This window comes from Calypte anna, chromosome 19 (genome assembly GCF_003957555.1).
Source record: "Calypte anna isolate BGI_N300 chromosome 19, bCalAnn1_v1.p, whole genome shotgun sequence".
Taxonomy (NCBI): domain Eukaryota; kingdom Metazoa; phylum Chordata; class Aves; order Apodiformes; family Trochilidae; genus Calypte; species Calypte anna.
The window spans coordinates 11,126,951-11,146,398 of record NC_044264.1 but is presented as its reverse complement, the minus strand read 5'-3'; the positions used below and the strand labels follow the sequence as shown (position 1 = coordinate 11,146,398).

Here is a 19,448-nt window from a genome sequence, read left to right as displayed (position 1 = left end):
GAGGGGGTGGGATGGCGAGGCCACACTCAGGGAGCTGTGACAAGCATGAGGTTGGTGGAGAGCTGAATGGAGGCGTGGTCAGGCTCAGAGTCTTGTCCCAGAGCAGGGGGCGGAGACACAGGGGTGTGGTCAAGCTCAGAGCCGTGGCCACACACAGGGCGGGCAGAGCCACTGCACCCCAGGGGGAGGAGACACTCGGGTGGGCACAGGACAAGTACAAGGAGCCCGAGACCGAGGCACAACACAGGCAGAGGCCCAGGGACACGCATGGGGGACGTGGACAAGACGAGAAGGGGCATGGGGACACGATACAGCTGGGACGGTGCATCACATGGAGGCTGGGGAGGGAGAACTAAATTACTTTGATACTGTTGAAACACAAAAATATTGACTTCTCATCTTACACATCTCTAATCTCCAGTGAACTCCTCTGTCCTATTTCTCATCTACATACCCACACAGATATTGGAGTCACATCTGGTTTTGGTTGGTTTTATTTTTTATTTTCTCTCTCTTTTACATTTCTTCCTCTACCAAGTTTTTCCCTCATAGCGTTTTCAAGTCTTTTTTAATTAAGACATGATGGAAGACATGAAGGCACAGCCCCCAACTGCTGCTCACAAAGAGAATAATTTATTGTGTAGCTCTCAAGATTTATATAGTATCCCAATATCTATTGACTGATCTACAATTTACACCTCAAAGTGCTCTTCCTGCTAACATAAAACCTTATCTACCCATTCCCACCAGGTACCAGGACATAACATTGTCCAGATGGCAAATTCCCTAAGTTATTTACAGCTCTTTGTTGTTCTTCAAGGTCAGTGAGTGCCTGGGAACCTGCAGCACTCCTCTATCCCACGCAGGCCTGATCCTCTGCTGTTCTCCTACAAGGACACACAGATAAGTTTATTTTTTGTATATGTTAAAGATATTTCTACTTAGATTTATCCTTCAAAATCCATTGCGTAGTACAAAACCTGGACGACATAGCCTGGCCCTGGGAAAAGGGCAGTGATCTCACCAGGCATAAACTGATGATGTCATAGGAAGGGGTCAACAAGGGTACATGATAAAATCTATGGGGCACAGCTGCATCTATGGGGCAGGCAGGCAGGCAATTATGGGTCACGCTCACTGGAGCCTTGAGTAGCCAGTGGTCAAGCAGGCCAGGCCTCCTTGAAAGCTGTGGGCAGTAGCCCCACAAATCTAACTCAAGTTCTAGGAGACAAAAAACAGTCAGGGATCCCCCTCTGTCCCACAGTTCAAGTGCTTCAATAGGAAAATTAGGAATGAGAATATTTAAAACCAGAAAACTTGTTGACAGAAGTAGCTTACATCAACCCATTTGATTAAAAATATATACAGTAAAGCAGCTTCTATACTTCTCTTTCTTTTGACTTCCACAATTACATATGTAACATTCATTCCCAAGTTGCCAGTGCAGCAGTGGGGCAGGAAAAGACATGGCAAGAAGAGCTCAGGCTCAGGTCACCTGTGTAGCAAAAGATGAACTGTTGAGAGGGAAGAAGCTTCATGTGGAAATACACTTCGGAGCCAAAATGCACCATCACAAGAGTTCAGCACGGATTTTACATGGTGCCCCTTACTCACTATCAATCATTAACAGACTATTTGCCTCCCCAGCTGACACTCATGTTCATTTTAAAACAGCTCTGGAATTCCTTCATGTCAGCAGCTTACTGTCAAAAGAAGAGGAAAATAAAATCGGTAGCCAGACAGGACAAAAATACAGAAGGGTGGCGGTGATGCTGGGAAAAGAGGAGGCAAGAAACGAACCCGTGTCTCACAGCACAAAACCATCCCGAGGAGCTCTGGCTTTTAGTCCCCAACCCAGCCGATTCAGCTCCCATTTCTGAGCCCAAAACCCAGCTGCCGAGCCTGTTCAAGTCCCACAAAAATGCAGGACTGAACCTCGGTTTCCGAGCCCAAAGCCACACCGCTCCAGCTGTCCCCAAACATCAACCTGTCAGCCTGTTTTCAACACCCGAAAACTCCGCCCCCGTTCCCGGCCCGCAAACCAGCCAGACCCTGACTGCGTCTGGATGGAGCTCCTCTGCACTCCCCAGGGGGGATGCTGAGGGGTGGGAGTCGGGGGGTGCCGACGGGCTCAGCCTTTGTTTCTCCGGCGAGCAGAAGCCGGCGACCGGACGGGGCTTCTGTCCCCAGCCCCGGAACTCCCCGCCGTCCCCGGAGCACCGCTCGGGAGCGGCTCGGCTCGGTGCCGCGCCCCGCACCCCCCACCCCCCGGCTCTTACCGTTCCCGCCGCTTCCGCCCTTCTCCTCGCCCCGGAGGCGGGCGGCGCGGCAGAGTAACCACAACCGGCGCCCGCCCGCCGGGCTGCGGTTCCGCGCTCTGCCCGCCGGCTTCGCCAACAGCGGCAGTGGCGGTAGAATTGGCATCGGCGGTTCCACACCGGGCGAGAGGAACCCCTCGACGCCCCAAGATTCCGGAAGCACGGCTGCATCACGTGGTCTGGATGCCAGCTCCCGGATTGATGACTTCACCAGGCCTGGGTGCGCGTGCGCAGAACCCTAAAGCCAGCACGAGTGCCGCGGCGGAGCGAGGACAGGAGGTAGCATAGAGTGAAGATACAAACCAGGAGGGCAGGGCTTGTGGTAGTTGTGTCACTGGGGAAAAACTGGCATGGGGAGTTGAAGATGGACAAGGCCCAGAGAGGGGGAAGCGAAGGACGGACATGGAGGGTGAAAGGAAAGAACACACTGGAGCTGCTGTGCCCAGCACGCACTATCGTTATATTGAAGAGTAACCCATTCCCAAACAGGACTTCCTGGACAGCCGTGCCCTGTACATTAACTTTAAAACCCCTTTCTACAATTCCCAACCTTTTCCCTCCACCCAGCCCCTTCCCCGCCTGGATCCCTCAACTTACCTTTCAGAAGAATTGGGCATCTGAATTCATCTTTGACAAAAAAAACGCACAAAACACCATAACTAAGATGTTCCTGTAGTCACCAAGTTCCTCTGTTATGATCTGCCAAGAAAAAGCCCCCAAAACCCACCAACAAAACAAACCACCACATACAATTAAAAAAAAAACAAAAACCCCAAAAAAAGCCACACAGACACACACAAAAAACCCCACCAAACAAACTGTGCCAGCACTTACCATCTCAGCAGCCAACGCCAGCCCCTTCCACAAATTCTTCCTCCCCAAAAGGGAACCCTAGCAAGAAGAACCCAACATACTGGTCAGGCCATGATCAAAACACTGGGAATTTTATGTGGTTCACAGTAATGGAATGTGTTGGACGCTTAGAGAAGGATGCTTGAGGAGCTCACCAGTCAGCATTATCAGACAGGAAAGCCACTATCAAGGCCTGGCCTAATAGACTGTCAAAGAACCCTGAAGAATTCTATAATGGAAGCTGTAGTAGTTTATGAAGTGCTTGGGGAATGCAGAGTGAGATAGTGAGAGACCCAGCAGTAGATTACTGGAGCTTCACATTCCTTGAAACTCTACAGTTGTTTCTTAGAAAGATGGCAGAAACAGACTGCAATTTAGGGAACAAGGTTTCAGACAAAGCACTTACCATTTTAGGTGGAGTTTTGCGTGTCTTTTGGCAGCTCCACAGAGGCAGCTCCCCAGCCATGGAAGGATGAACATATGTCCCAGCCTGATGGGATGCTAACCACAGAGCTGCTGCATTCCCATAGCGCTGGGTGACCCTGTGTCTTTCAAATGCAAAAATACAAGGGTCAACTGCTACAGTAGCAAGTTTTTATTCTCTGTCCAAGGGATTTGCTTAGGAGACCCTTGGCCCGGGTCACTCTCACACCACGCCAGAGCCCCCAAGCCTCTGTTACTTCTCCCTTTTGCCCACCTCTGCCTCAGTCTCAAAATTTCCAGTGGTGTCACCACTGGCACCAAACTGTTACAGTAAACTAAGGGTTCTGGAAAATAATGGCTAATAATAAGCCACATTTTAAGATGCTGTGCATGATAAAACAGGTGCTAAAGAGGAGATTAAAGAATTGGTTTTGGTGAAGTGACCATGGATTTTTTCCATTTCTGCTGTAACAGAGCACTTTGAGACAGGTGCTGACAAAAAATGTCTCATTGCTGAGGCCTTCTCCTCAGCTGGCAATCCTGTGTAAGCTGTAGCTAGTCCCGAATATCAGGTTGCCTTATGCCATGAAAGACTAGAACTCTTGATCTGGAAAGAATTGGAACTGCCCATGGAACGCTGTCAAGACACACCATCAGATAGCAATTTGCTGAGGAGAGGATGACCGGGCCTCAGTGTTACCCGAGAACAGTTTGCAGCCATGGCAGCAACTGCTGTTCCTTAAATGTTACCCTTTACAGAGCTTGGCTCCCCGGAGTGTAACAGACTGCTAGTCTTTGCAGTGATCAAACTGAGCCAAAGGAGATGAAATACCTTGCACAAATCAGGGACTGGCTGCTTCTTCTGCAGATGTACGAGATCGCATAGATATCTGTAGACATGCCTTGCACGTGCGCTCTTACTTTTTGTCACTGTCATTTCAGCCTTGTGACAATTTGTGGTGCCAAGCAAAGATGACAGAAAAGTTGCCTGCTCCCTGTTTCGCCCCTAGTCTTGCAGGTTGCTGGTTAAACTGAGGTAGCCTGAAACCTGTCAGAGAAATGGGAAAGAAGCAATGTTGGCTGGCAAAATGTCATCCTTAAAGCTGGACATGCATCCTTGTGGCCAGTCACAGTCATCAAGATTCCAAGCCTAAACCTGAGAAAGTGCCAAGAGCTAATGGGTTAAGCTGATGGTTAGGATGGCATGCTGCCTTATGAATGGTGCCAGTGTTACAAGAACTTCTTTTATAGGAGTACTTAGAGCTCCCAGTTATGCCTGACACTGCTCGGTAATTCAAAGGGTAAAAAATAGTCTGTGACTAAAATAGCTGGTCACCATAGTGAGCAAGACAGTCAACAGAAGGTGCTTTAACTGTGGGGATGTTATTAGCTGTATTCTGCATATAGGGGCACTGAGGCAAAGGAGGGGAGATGAGTGGTGCAGGAAGGATGTGTCTGACAGTGTGGCTGGCAATATTAATATATTAAGTGGGTAAATACTACATACAAATACACATCTAGAGACATGTTCACAATTTGGTACATACAAACACAAAAAACTTTAAATTACAGTGTACATCTTCGTCCTGTTTCACTCCTGGAGGTTCTAACACAGACCTGCACGGACTGGTTTGGCTTGGAAGGGATCTTACAGGTCATCTAGTTCAACTATCTCTGTGGTGTTCTGCAAACATCTAGCATGTCTAGGCATGCTCATAAATGTTTGTGTAAGTGAATTTATTTTGCATTTATTTTTTCTCCTGGGAGAAAGAGGCAAATGGTTCAGTAATATGGTAGTTCTTATATGGTACCAAAAAAAGTTGTAGCTACCTGACATAAAGTGCTGAACGTATATAAGCTAACTCTGATGGTGTAAATTTGCTCAAAATAGCTCCCATATTTCCTTTTCCTGTGAGGCTTTATGCATAAGGTATTGTCTTGTGCTGCAGTAGGCAATAAAGAATTAACCAGAGAGCATTTTCCACGGTGGCTCTGGCTGGTTTGAGAGAAATGTGCAATCTCACCTCTGCATCCCATGCACACACATGGGATCTGCTGGCAGCTTAGTACTAATGAATCACAGACCACAGTGGGAAACCGAGTGAGGGTGGGCACGGCAGGTGTGCACACGTTTTGTGTATGAAGGGAAATGACTGCCTTCATCAGGCATGTCTGACGGCGCACATGCCTTTCTGCCTGTCCTCCCGGAGAGCATTCTCTCCGTTTGCCCCAGTGCTCCTCCGGAAGAAATAAGGTGCGCTTGCTTTAGCATCACCAACCAAGCAACCCCAGAGAGACCATTCACCCCCACACTCTCCGTCTCTCCCCTGTCCCTTCCCTCTTTCCCTCGGGCCGCTGGCTCCCGCGGCCCTGCTCTCAGCCCACCGCGCCCGGCCTTCTACGGCCTGCACGGCTCCGGGCAGCAGTGAACTACGCCGTGCCCCGGCCGCTTCTCCCGCCGTCGCCCCTAGACTACTTACCTCTCCGCCCGTGAGGCCGCAGGGGCTGAGCGGAGCGCCCCCGCCCCGCTCCCGCTGCCTTGCCCCCGTGCTCCGTGGCGCCCCCCGCCGGGCGCCGGGCGGGCTGCAGGGGCTCTCCAGCCGCATGCGAGCGGGCCGCGGCCCGGCGGCTGGGGGCCGGACAGCGGGGGGCCGGGCTTAGAGGAGGCGGGGGGCACCCCAGAAGGGGCATAGGCGCGGCGGGAGGGCAGACGGCCGGGCGGCTGTGGCCAGCGACTGCAGAACCCTACCCTCCCGGCCGCGCCGCGGAACCTACGGGCCGGGGTCGCCATGGCCGGCGAGATTGAGGATATGAGCGGGCGGGAGGCACAGAGCGTCTGCGAGGCCCTCGGGCGCTATGAGGATACGCTGCGCGGCGCCGTCCGAGAGATTCACGTAGACATCCAGGCGTTCAAGGAGGGGGTCGGGCGGCAGGTGGAGGAGGTGTTGCGCCTCGCCAGCCCCCTGGCACACACCGTCTCGGAGCTGCAGCAGGAGAACCGGCGCCTGCGGGCGCAACTTGAGCGCCTGTTCCGGCAGGTGGAGGCCCTGGGCCGGTCGGCGGGGCTGCCGCAGGAGTGGGCGGATGAGGCGGCGGGGAGCGCCTCGGCCGCAGGGCCCGGCTCTCCGAGGAAGGGTTCGGCCGGCGGCAGGTTCGCCAGCAATGCCAAGTTAGCCGTCGCTGGCCGGAGCCAAGTAAGTGCTGGCGGCGGTAGGGAAGGTCGAGAGGGTGCTTGAGCGGATGCTTGACGGATGTTGCCAGGTCTGCGCTGGTACGGGGCAGCGTTTAGGGACACGGGGCTCCTCTTTTGCAGTACAGGATTAATGGGCTTTCAGGAGATGCTCTGAGACATGGTCTTGGCCCTGATGCCACCTGGGAACGTTCCTGATTATGGCACTGCTTGGTGAAACTGGGATCTTGGTTAGAGTGATAGCAACCTGTCAGTTCAGTGTGGTTAGGAGTAAGATGAGAAGCCGAGGTAGCCTCTGCTATCAATATACATTTGCTATGTGAATATCTGCGCATCCTTTCTGGACTAGATTCATCTTTGTGGCAGCAATCCTGTGGTTTGCCAGTTGGAAGGCTCTCAAAGGAGAACAGGTCATAATATAGCAGGCAATAACAAGTTTTCCTAAGATAGTGACTTAGCATCCCTGTGAGGCAGTTGCAGATTGTCCCTGAGAGGAGAGTCTCATGAAAACTGTCGTGGTCTCCATGACCTAAACTAGCACAACACACATATTTCTCCCAGTGATAAAACTTTCTGCAGCATAGTGGAGCCTTGGAACTCCTTGCATGGAAACCTCAATTAGTGGGAAACTCATCTGGCACTGAAATGTTTTGGCACACTTTTTCTGTGTGTCCAGCTTTATGGAAAGAGTAGAGAGCTCCTGTACAATCCTTGACAGGAGGAGGTGGCAACCAAACTACACCATGAACCAGCCACATAAAACTGCTCTGCATGAGACTTGGCTTTTACAGGTGGCAGCCTATTTTATGTAATCTTGATTAAGCCATGTCTGGTAAGACTGTTGGAGCATGAAAAGCTGGCCTGTGGTCTGCCTGGGCTTTGGGAATGGAAAATAAAAACTCGGAAATGAAATCCATTCAGTTGATGGGACTGATCAGAGAGTCTGTATTGCATTCCAGCCCTTTTCATTTATACTCAATTGAGAATGGGGGCATAGGTATCCCCATAGCTGGACAAGGGAAAAGGTAGAGTTGCTGCCTCACGTGTTTTTCCAACATAGTCATGGCAACTGCTGCATTTTACCCCACGTGTCACAAGTCAGCAAACACACAACTTTCAGACCTATTCCTTTGTTTCATGGAGCCATCCACATTTGTTTGTATTGCAAAGAACAGAAATAATCTGAGTGACATGGAAGAGGTAAGGAAGGGGGTTGGTCCCTCACACCATCTCAGTAGCTGCCTTATCACCACTGCCTACACTGTAGTGTCTACTGTACAAATCTTGCATTGACATTATGACAGTATCCAACTTAAGGTATCAGTCTCTGTTAAAGCACAGAATGAGCTTTTCTTTTGATCAGAACCTTCCCAATTTGCTTTGAGGGTACAGAGAGGATCACTTAAGTACTGACAGTTCATCAGTGCCCTCTCAACAATTTTCCCTGGAAGGTTAGACAACTTCCCAAGTTAGCATAGCTGACCGAGAAGGAATTTCAGTACTAAGAACCATGGGAGCTGGAGCTAGAGCTACACACATCAAATGCATGCAGTGAAAACATGATTTTGTGGGTAAGACTCTTGAGGTGACTGCTCAAATGGCTAAAGAGCAAGCATTGGTTGCTGTGCCAGTCACTCACATTCTCTGTAATGAAGGAATTGATCCCTCAGTTGCTTGCAGTTTCAGGTTATATGACCAGAGCACTTGACACAGAGTACTATAAATGACACTGTGTATGTGTTTTCAGATAAACAAACACTTGTGATAAAACTGGTGACATTTCTAGCCTCGGTAAAGACTTCTGTGAGATATGAAGAACAAATAATACTGACCGGGAAATAGCAGCAAATCAAGATGTGGAATTTTTTCCTAGAGAAAAGATTTGTTGTTTGAGTTCCTTTTTACTGTGTGGTTGATGCAGCATTTATCTAAGCAAAAGGCTAGGTTCTGTTGCCATCGATATTTCTAGCAAAATACCTGGGATAAGAGTTAAGATTATCTTTTGCAGGTTACAGATTTGGTATTGGAGATTCTGAGTATCTTCAGTATCTGAACTCTTATTTTCTCATATTGGTAGATTTTTTTCTGAGTTAATTTAATTTTAAAAAGCCACAGAGTTCCAAGCATAGTTCAGAAGTAAGGGCAAAAATCTGCTTTTAATTTTAGTCTTCAGGCAATCTCTGCAACGCTCTCCTTGAAATTTGGCATACATCAGTCTAAGTGCTGATTTCAGTAGCACTTTAAATGGCCATTATATACTCTGATTTGGAGGTGAGTCTTTGTAGTGTTTTTATGCAAAAATTTAACGTGGCTCTCTAAACAGGCCAAATTCTGAGAGCTGCTTTTGCAAAGGTAGAAAATAGGGTATATTTGAATAATTAATTTGGAAGTGGAATCCTGCAGCCATAGCTGCTCAACTGAGGATTTATCCCTGCTGAGCACTTTGTTCCTATTTGTCATCCTTTGCAGTCACTGAGGTCTCTCTACTACCTGCTTGACGTTTGAAAGGACAACTTCTGACCTTTTCCATTTTGTCAAGGACTTTATCAGTTATGATCTTTCCATAATGTTTGTAGTTAAGCAAGATGCTCTTGTGAACAGGTAGGACTAAAAATACTGTAAGGGTGTTCTAGTTTTATACTTTCAGAAGAGTTTCTGTACAATGTGAACAGAATGCTGGACAGGTCACTGCAGAGAATCTGCCTGCAGTGGTCAAAGCAGTAGAGACAAATAGCTGGCTACAGCCATGTGAGGAGAGCTTAAGTAACATTACCCATTGGTATATCTCTGTAGTAACGTGATGCCCCCCCAGCAGTTAGTGAGCCTGAAAGTAACTGCATGAGATGTAATAACCAGGAGTACAGAGGCAGGAAAATCAAGTGATCCAGCAGTCACCTGGAATTACATAATATGATTCTAAACCATTTCAACTCCTATACTTGATAAAGGAAGTCTGGTAGATACATTTCTTTCTTATTATTCTCTTACATCCCCTGGAAGTGTCTTTTGGAATGGTAGCTTTCCAAGGTTGCCTTGATCCTTACCTAGATTTTTTTGTTGTTGTTGTTGTATTTGCTTGGTTTGATTTGTTTAATTCATAGCGATGTACCTGTGGCACCTGATGAAGCTGCCAAGATAGAATTGTTCCCTGCTGTCCATTTTCATCCAGCGTTGCTTCAAAAAAGAGTCTGTGAAAAGTGCTTCTAATGCTCTTCAGTGATTACTCCATGTGCAAAAGCTTTCCTAATATGCTCATGGTGTTCAAGGCTTTTTCTTGAAGCTGTAGGGTCAGTTACAGTTACAGACTACTTGTTTTATCTGACACACAATGGCTTAGCAGAATTAAGGGGTAAATGTGGTACAGTTCTTTCTGGCATCCACAGCCTTAAAATTATAATGGATTATAAGGATCATACTTTATGTAATACTTTTATAACACATGATCAGAATGTCATTTTTTTTTCTGCATTAAACAGAGAAAAATCCCTGCAGAGCATTAAGAGTTTTATGCAATCTCAATCAATCTCTTCACTGTTGTGCAGAATATTCTGTTTATCACCTTCAAGGTGGATGGTGATACCTGTATCTAACAAAAGTGGAACACTCCTCTTAGGTACATAGGGTTTGTGAGAACAAGTATGTAGAGATCGATCCAAGTTCTGTATTGCCAGAGCTCTGTTTGCAGGGTTGCCTCTTAGGGTTAGATAACTGTTCCCTTCTTGTATTGGGGTCACTAGCACAAAGATCTGTTCTTGGCAGGTGTTTCTGGGTATTCTTCTAACTGCTGCTGCTATTTGAAATTTAGCTGTCCTGTCTGTTGTCTGTTCTGACAGAGTGTAGACCTGGATGACCACCACAAACCTGCGTTTAGAAGATTTTTTAGTTCTTCCATCATTGAAAATGGGCATCAGTCTTCAACAGGTAGGAACAGGGCATGAAATGAAGCAGCGCTATTTGTGAGAAAATACCTGATCCTGGCAGTCATAGAGCATAACATTTATAAAACAGTGTCACAATCTCTCGACATACTAGTGATAATAAGGCCTGCTCTTCCAGGTGCCATTGTAGCCTTGCATCCCAGAACATTTTGCAAATTACCTATCTGCTTCCAACATCCTGCAGTGGAGGAAGGCCTTACTATATCTATTTTAGAGAAAAATTAGGCACAGAGCATTTCATAAAGCTGTCAAAGAAACTACCTCTTAGCACATGGCAGGAGACCGGGGTCAGGGACTGCACAGAGAAAGAGGAGCTTACCAAATGAAGATACTTGTAAATTAATTATCTGACGTTGATCTTGCCAAAATTCAAGTAGGATGGGTATGATCACTGCAGGTGTCACTTACTAGGGTTTCTGCAGTGTTCTGTAACTGGTACAATGTCCCACAGGGAGGACTCGGTGGAGTAATTCCACTTGTAAAATAAAGTTGTTGCATGGAAATTAGTTTGTAACTTTGTTACAAATCTGCAAATAAATTTACTTCATCTCTCCCTTTCTTTTAATTCACTAGATCAGGCAAAAGCCTCCCATGAACTGACCTCTTTTCACATGTCAGACTCTTCCCCTGAAGCCCATGCCCCTGCAGTCACCTTACAGATGCCCCACCTTCCCGTTACTGCGGTAACAAGGATTTCAGAGAAGTATTCAGGAGAGACCATCTATTCAACAGGAACAAGTAATGCACCTGCTGACCTGCTGGGACAGAGCAAGAGCAAAAATGCGATGGTAGTGAAACCTTCTGACCAGTCAGGTAAAAGAGACAAAAAGAATTTATTTTGCTGAAGTAAATTTGCTGAAGCAGTTTGCTGAAGCAAATTGCTGAAGCAGTTTCCCCAGAAACTGGTACTGCAGGGATTGCCCTGTGACTGACTGGTAATTATGAAACCTCACTTGTGGCTACATTTCTATGGGACACTGATTTACAATACTGTAGATCCTAAAGGAGCTTTAGGCTATAATGTCACATCTGAGAATTTTTGCTGCCTAATATAGTTGAGTTCTTAGTGCAGCGCATCTTCTAGCACAGTTACTAAATAAGATCTCTTACTTTGATGAACATCTTCTAATGAACTTTGCATAACATACAGAGAGAGACCAGATGGAATTGGCAGCAAGAGACAATGATTATTTGCAAATTATCACAGAATGGTGTGGATTGAAGGGACCTTGAAATGTCATGTAGTCCCAACCCCCTGCTATGGGCCAGGGTACATTCCACTAGACCGGGTTGCTCCAAGCCCCATCCAGCCAGGCCTTGAACACTTCCAGGGATGGGGCATCCACAGTTTCTCTGGGCAGCATGGGCCAGTGTCTCACCACCTTCACACTGAAGAATTTCTTATTAGTTATCTCATCCAAATATCTTCTCTTTCATTTTGAAACTGTTAGCCCTTGTCCTATCACTACATGTCCTTATTCTTTCAATTTCTATCTTATTAAAGCTAAGAATGTAGCAAAGCTTTCCTTTGTCTTTTTTTTTTTTTTTTTTTTTTCCTGGTGTTGCAGTGAGGGCCTGGAATTCAAGTATGGTGAGAACAACAGGTTCATCTGCCACTAGAGGTGAGCATTCCCATCAGCGTGTCCTTACATAACACAAATTGAGAGGAAGTCCATGTTCCATGTCTGTGGGATTCAGATCTGAGCATGTATCTCCAATTAGCAGGCACATGGTTATATTAAAAATGCATGCAGATCCAGTTTCCCAGGCATCATGGAAACTAGTTCTGCTGTATCAGATCCTCAGTTCAAATCAAGGGGTGCTTATCCTTATTTGCACAGTGGTGTACCTGCGTACTTTTAAGCAGCTTCTGCAGTGGAAACAATAGGTGCCAATAAAAGCGTGGCAAAACACAGTTCAAGCAGTGAAGTTTTTAGCTGACCAAGTGAAAACTATGACTGAAGGTAACAAGGTCATGGCATTTGGAAAGTGGTGGGCCTGCCTGTGGATGTTGAAGCAGAATCCTTTGAGTAGAATAGCAGTAAGTAGGCTCCCTCATATATGAGTAAGTCAAAGGACAAAGATTTTTATTTCAGTCAAAAAAGATGAGTTGACCTCTATTCGAAAGTACTTCTGATTGATGTCACCAAACTTTCTGTCTACTGGCATTTCACAGTGGTATCAAGTGTCAGTTTAACAAAGATGTAGCTCATCCAGAATATGGATCACACTCCTCTCTCTTCAGATTAAAACCTCTGAGATCTGCACAAGTATCTGGCAATTGTTTGTGGTCCCAAATTTGTCACATCTGGCATTTACCAGGGTGTTTTACATGGTAAGTCTAATTCATTCGTATCCCTTCTTTAAGCACTGGGCTCCTCCATTCAAGTGTTTTCATAGAGTGATTTGTACAGTACTCAGGTTGGATTGCTTCTATAGATCCTAGTCTGTGTATAGGAGCCTTCAATAAATGAGTGCTGGCTCATGCAACAAGTTTAGCTTTTTCATGTTAAAATCAGGCAAGCCACTCCATTGTTCTGCATTCACAAAGCATAGCTGGGCTCCAGAGCTGATCTCTAAGAGCAGAAGCACAAAAGGTAGAACAAAAGGGGAGAAGGGGAGTAAGATACAAAGTTTTAAGCCATCTTTGCAACGTTTGCAGTCTGTTCTACTTTACAAACTAAAATGTTTTCTGGTGGAAATTAGGTAATTTAAATTATGCTCTCAATCATGGCAGACTTCCCAGGACTCCTCATGTCTGTCAGAATGACTGCTACAAGCTGAGCTGTGGCACTATTTTTTCTTTTCACTGAAATGTCCATGGCAGTGTGCCCTCCTCTGAGGTCTGCACAAGGGCCTGAAAAGATCCAACTTTCCCACTGCAGTTTTATCAAAGGCATCCTCTCACAGCCCTCTCTGGTATGTTTACACTATCCTTTCCTCAGTACCACAATTTTGCATAGGTGCTGAATCCCTGGGGAAAATCCCTCCCCTTGCTTGTTAGTTTATACTGGAAATTAGAGGCCTGCAGCTTTTCACTGTGGTAAGTAAAATTCAGTGTGTGTCTATCTATCAGGAGATGGTTTGAAAATGTCTGAGGAAAGGAGATAAAAGAAGTTTCTGCCCTGATGCATTTAATTTTTCCTGCTTTTATATAGAGAATACCAAGTCTGTCTCAACTGAGAGCTATGGGGCGAGCTGTGGAACAAAAACTGCTGAAAGGTATGCATTTTGTGGGGCCATTGTAGTCAGTATAGTCTCAAGGGGCAGGTGTTCTGCTCAGAAAGCAGGTGAATACCAGATGCTGTATTTTAAGCCCATTAGCAAGCTTTCCTGAGGGCTAGATGGAACAGAGACGGGAAGGGATAAAAGTCTTTTGTAGAGCAGTTAAAAGAAGACTCAGTTGTGGATTTCAGCAGTGTCAGTGTTAGCCAGTAGAACTCTCGATGCCAGTGGTGAATTTTTGTTAGGAGGAGCAAGTTGTCAGGCTTTTTGAAAACACTTTTTAAAATGCTCATCTGTGTTGAAATTTGTATTTTGGGCTTATTTTTGGAAACCAGCATAATTACTGCCATCAAATATCCTTAGTTTGGCTAGCCTAGAGTTTAGTTTGTAGATAAATGCCTTGCTGAGGAGGGCAGCACACATTCTTGATTTAACTTGGGAGTGGCAGTTGCTTAGTATAGAATTACATGGTATCACAATTACTACTGGCATATCCAGGCATCTTCAGCATGCAAACAACCCAGCAAGAAAAATGTGATTGCAGACAATTAAAATATCTTCATTTGAGCTTGCATTTGCCTTTTGAATTATCCCAAATTTGGCATGACTTTTCCTCTTAGTTCCAACATAGCACTTTGATATTTGAGTCATGATAGACTGAACACCCTAAAGAACCTGTTGTGAGATCTGAGCTCCATCTGTACCATAAATAATGTGTGACACGTCATTGCTCTTGCCTCAGTTTCCCCATCTCTGTCATGGGGAGCATTTCCAAATGTATTAGTGTCTGCCTTACTTCATTGATGCTGAGGAAGTGGCTTATGTCTTAAATAAACACAAATTAAAATAAAATCCTGTATTTCTTGATCAAATTACCAGCTTGTGGTCAGTGATGCAACGCTGACCTGAGTACAGGATTCTGTGTACTATAATTAAAAATTTCAAGTGATTACTGAATTACTGTTCAAGTTCCCTTTTAAAATTTACCCTCCAGGAACACCAGTTTAGAAATTAAAGGGATTTAGTGCTCCTGTGAGACCACTTTTTTTTTTTAATAATTTTTTTAAGGTGTTAATTGTTCTACCTAGTGCTATAAAGCATTTGTGACTTGTCCAGCTATGTCTCATTTACAAAATAACTTACACTATTCTATACTTAACTGCTGTCGTCCATAAAACTTTGACTCTTACTTAAATTGCTTTTCAGACATTCAGGTCCTCTTGAAATGGCTGTTTTGGGAGGTTTAAAGTAGGCAACAGTTGGACCTTTATGCTGACTCCTGGCACTGCAGAGAGTCACTTTTTTGTTTAACCACATACTTTTAGTGTTACTTTTCTCCAGTGCCATTGACAGCTCCTGTGACATGACCCCCAGCTCTCGCTCCTCTCCTCCCGCTGTACATCGCCAAGTGGAAAAAAGACGAGAACTGGTGCGGTCCCAGACTCTGCCATGGATTACGGGAACACAAGCCAGAAAAGCACTTTTTGGGAAATTTGAACACGATGGTGGAAAGTACGTCACAACCCTTGTGTCCACAATGGGTTTGTTAATGGAAAACTAATTTGTCAATTATTACCAGTAGAGGAGAGGTGGGTGGGAGTATTTTGAGCTAAGAGACAATGGGAGATCACGTATAGTTTTGCAGACTTCACAGACTAAGCCTTGGAAATTCACAGCTACAGCTACTCTTCCGGTTTTGGAGTTGTTCAGCTTAGAAGCAGGTGCCTTTTTACAGGAAAGAGTGCTGTGAAAGCTGCCTTCTCCATCATTATAACAGACTGGGAATACAGTGACCTTCTGTCGCCTTTCATTAAGGACCAAAAGCATGGAATGTTCCTTATGAACCATGATGGGGGTATGATTTAAAAAGAACAGTGCTTGGAATCCTGGCTTCATGAGGATGAACTCATGAAAATTAGTCTTTCTTGCAGGACCAAACAGATAAGTTTCTCAATGTGTTTCTCAAATGTCACCTGGACAGGGGCTGACCTGGGCAAGGTTGCATACATGTTGCAAACAAGTAGGTTTGAGTTTTCCTAGAATGTCATTTAATCTGGTCTCTGTTAATTTTCCAGAGGAAAAGGAGAATCCAGAGCAAAGCTGAAGAGGTCGCAGAGTTTTGGGGTTGCCAGCGCTAGCAGCATTAAACAAATTCTGTTAGACTGGTGTCGTTCAAAAACCATAGGATACAAGGTAAAGAAATGCTAGTACTTTCAGCTCTCTTTTTTCAGGAGAATTGCCAAAAAAAAAGTACATACTGAAAAAGCAAATGTATTACATGCTAGACAATGAGTTAAATTCCTCGATGACTTGAGTCATCAAGTTTTGTGCTGACAACAAAAGTCATGGTTTGCATGGATAGTTCTTCAAGACAGTCAGTGACTGCAAGAATGAGAGTCTGTACGTCTGTCAAAGCAATGTATTAATGTTTGTCTGAGAGCCTACTTTTTCTGCTTATGGAAGTGCTGAGTTATTAGCAGTCTGACTCCTGTTCTCACCTCTGCTGTCAGAGTGGGTCCAAAGAATGTTTATCAATATGATGACAGGTGCTTTATATCTATAAATGCAAGCATATATATATATATAAAATGGATATATATAACTAATGGCTTATGCTTATAGAATTCAGTATACACACACATTTTTTTCTCATTTGCAGCCTGTGATTTTTGCATTCTCAATATATATGGCAATATCTGAATTATATTTTGCCAGTACATGGATACTATGATCCTTTTGCTACACAGCAGACCAAAGTACTCTCTACTAGTACTGGACAAGTGAATTTGTAGTAAATGGAAGTTTAATCACACTGTGCTAGTGAGCTGATTTCTGAGTTTACATCGGTATAGCTATAAGAATTCAGCAGTCAATATTTTAGTATTTTACCTGGCCTTAAACTGCAATCACCAAAGCTATTTCCAAGAGAAATAAATATTTTCAAGGCGCTTTTTAATGTAATTTTTTCCAATGCTTTTTAAAATGTGTATTTTATTGCTGAGCTCTAAATTACAGTATACATATGTATAAATAGTGAAAATTACTATTAGTTGACTACCAGAAAAGCTGGGGATTGAATTTTATATCATGGGATAGCAGCACTAGACAAGAGCCCAATAATGTTTCTTTTCACTGTGGCAGCTGAGAGTAACAATTTGTTCTGTGAATCAGGTTTCAGTTAGGTGTAATGCCTAATAATTGTATGTAAACAACCATTGATTTGGGCCTTACTGAAAAACAAAGAGAGCAAGCATAGTCTTTATCTAGCCTTATTAACAGCCACAAGATGAACTATTCTTCAATTATAAACACTTCACAGGTATAAGCAGTGTCCTTAGTTTCTGCAGATACTACGCTGGTATGTTGGACCTGCTTCAGAATTCACTGATGTTGACAAGATTCTTCCCAGTATTTTCAGTGGGCTTTGGATCAGGGGACCCTGACTGTGTGTCTGCTCTGTATCTGACTACTTCAGGCAAAAGGCTTTCATTGCTGAGCGGTCATTTTTTTTCTCAGAATACGAATAATGTAATGGTAGACAAAGGGGAGAAGAAAACAAAGCCTGTGTTCTGTTGCCTTGCTTAATAGGAGAGAAAGACAGAAGACTGCAGTGAACAAAACCAGCTGCTCTTCCTTGTTACCCTGCACTGTTAACATGCATGTTTTTTTTCTTTATGACAGCACATTGATCTCCAGAACTTCTCCTCAAGCTGGAATGATGGAATGGCATTCTGTGCTCTTGTGCACTCTTTCTTTCCTGAAGCTTTTGATTATAATAAGCTTGACCCAGCTAATTGCAAGCAGAACTTTGAGCTGGCTTTCACCATGGCTGAGTGAGTATCCCATTAGATGTCTGTGAACATGAAATGTTGGGTGATAAGCCTCAGGATTTCCTCAATGCCTCAATAATGCTCAAATCAGAGCAGCAAATGAATCTTTGAAGTAATTACAGGCCTTAGATTTAACTCATTATATGCCACATCTGTTCTGTTATTACTACAGGAAAATGGCTCACTGCGATCGTTTGATAGAAGTGGATGACATGATGATGATGGGTCACAAGCCAGATCCCATGTGTGTTTTCACCTATGTCCAGTCTCTATACAATCATCTACGACACTTTGAATAAAACCACTGACACCTCTCCAGCCAGAAGAACCAAGTAGAGTATGCTAACAGGAAGAATGACATTTTGCAAGTGGAATGCAGTTTACTTCTTGCTTTTGACTGTCACTTTGCTTATATTCAACTGCATGGCTGGCTGACTGAAGTGTTACTGAGCAGCGCCCCAAAGCATTGATCACATCAGCATGTCATTAAAATATGCTGATTAAAAACACCAAAAGGATAGAGAAGAGAAAATACAGTCATTCTGGTGCTAGTAGTAGGCTGGATTTCTAGTACTGTGTTTAAAGATCACAGGAAGCTAATTTGCTGCTCCTGTCTTTGTAAGACTAAGCACACAGTTTTGTGCACTGGCAGGTTACTCTAGCACTTTTAATTCTATTTCTCTGTTGAGCATAGCACAGAAGAGATTGCAGATGGTCAAGGTAAATTCCATTTACCAAGTAATAACCTATAATACTAGGGCTAGGGCTATATTGCCTCTTTGCCAGACCTACCTCCCCACTCCAGCATACATACACTACACATACACATCAAACAGATATTGTTCTGTTCCGTTAAATCAGACAGAGAACATAACCTCTGACATGCTGACTGGGGTGACAGATAACCACCATGTTACACAACAGCATTTGTTTGTAATGGCCAAATCTAAAGTGATTTGCTTAGAGGCATGCTAAAGCCTCTACTGGATTCACTTCTTGATCATGAAGAACAGCAACAGCTGGGCTTTTCTGTGTATGAGGTTGTGTGTTTTCATGATTTAGAACTACAGGCAAGGGGAGAGCTATAAAGTTACAAAATCCTCTCAACAGTTGTACTAAAAGCAAGACTGAAGTGTGCTTTGACCTGAAGTCTGGGGGAGAGCAACTCTCCAGTGTGGACATGAAGGAAATCTTCACTTGCTCAGTCCTCATCGTGAGATGGACAGCAAATATGCACAAGAGTATGAAAGACGTGGGAGTTTTGAAATGCTTTGTACTAGCTTCCATTTTTAGTTAAATTTGTGTTAAAACCATAATACAGTGGGATTATTCCACATTTAATTGACAAAAAAGTCATGTGTCACCTTTTCTGGTTTTCTCTATGATAAATCAAGAGAGATTTGTTTTTAGAGGGAATGGTAAAAACAAAACCACTAAAGGCATACTTTAAAAAAAAAAAAAAGCTTTTTGAAGTTACTTCTTCCTTAAGTACAGGCTCACAGGAAAGTAATAGCTGAAAGCCTCAGCCCTCTGCTCATGCCAGAGAATGTTTTTTAACCTGCGTTTTTGCTTTTTGAATATATTTATAAAAATTACTTTGGTTCTGTATTAATGACCATTTATAATAAAAGATGTCAAATGCTCTTCAGATTTACTGCTTCTCTATAGAGTG

General features: G+C 44.4%; 2 protein-coding genes across 5 annotated transcripts; one reads left to right on the top strand and one right to left on the bottom strand.

The window, feature by feature from the left end:
* Window positions 1-620: 620 nt before the first annotated feature.
* On the bottom strand, window positions 621-6,126 carry LOC115599353. Its single transcript, XM_030462177.1, has 7 exons — window positions 6,074-6,126; window positions 4,426-4,641; window positions 3,577-3,718; window positions 3,153-3,209; window positions 2,280-2,556; window positions 981-1,098; window positions 621-887 (listed from the first exon to the last, which is right to left on the bottom strand). Exons 2-7 carry the CDS (start codon window positions 4,491-4,493, stop codon window positions 854-856), a joined length of 696 nt encoding a protein of 231 aa, XP_030318037.1. The 5' UTR covers window positions 4,494-4,641; window positions 6,074-6,126; the 3' UTR covers window positions 621-853.
* A 155-nt stretch (window positions 6,127-6,281) lies between these two features.
* SMTNL2 (smoothelin like 2) lies at window positions 6,282-19,419 on the top strand. Of its 4 annotated transcripts, none has more exons than XM_030462173.1 (9): window positions 6,282-6,787; window positions 10,617-10,704; window positions 11,295-11,534; window positions 12,290-12,343; window positions 13,880-13,943; window positions 15,321-15,458; window positions 16,022-16,139; window positions 17,628-17,779; window positions 17,949-19,419. In XM_030462173.1, exons 1-9 carry the CDS (start codon window positions 6,383-6,385, stop codon window positions 18,073-18,075), a joined length of 1,386 nt encoding a protein of 461 aa, XP_030318033.1. In that variant the 5' UTR covers window positions 6,282-6,382; the 3' UTR covers window positions 18,076-19,419. The 4 variants fall into 4 exon arrangements, with proteins under 4 accessions (XP_030318033.1, XP_030318032.1, XP_030318031.1 ...); XM_030462172.1 differs by having other exon boundaries at window positions 15,300-15,458; XM_030462171.1 differs by having other exon boundaries at window positions 15,288-15,458.
* The last annotated feature ends 29 nt before the right edge of the window (window positions 19,420-19,448 follow it).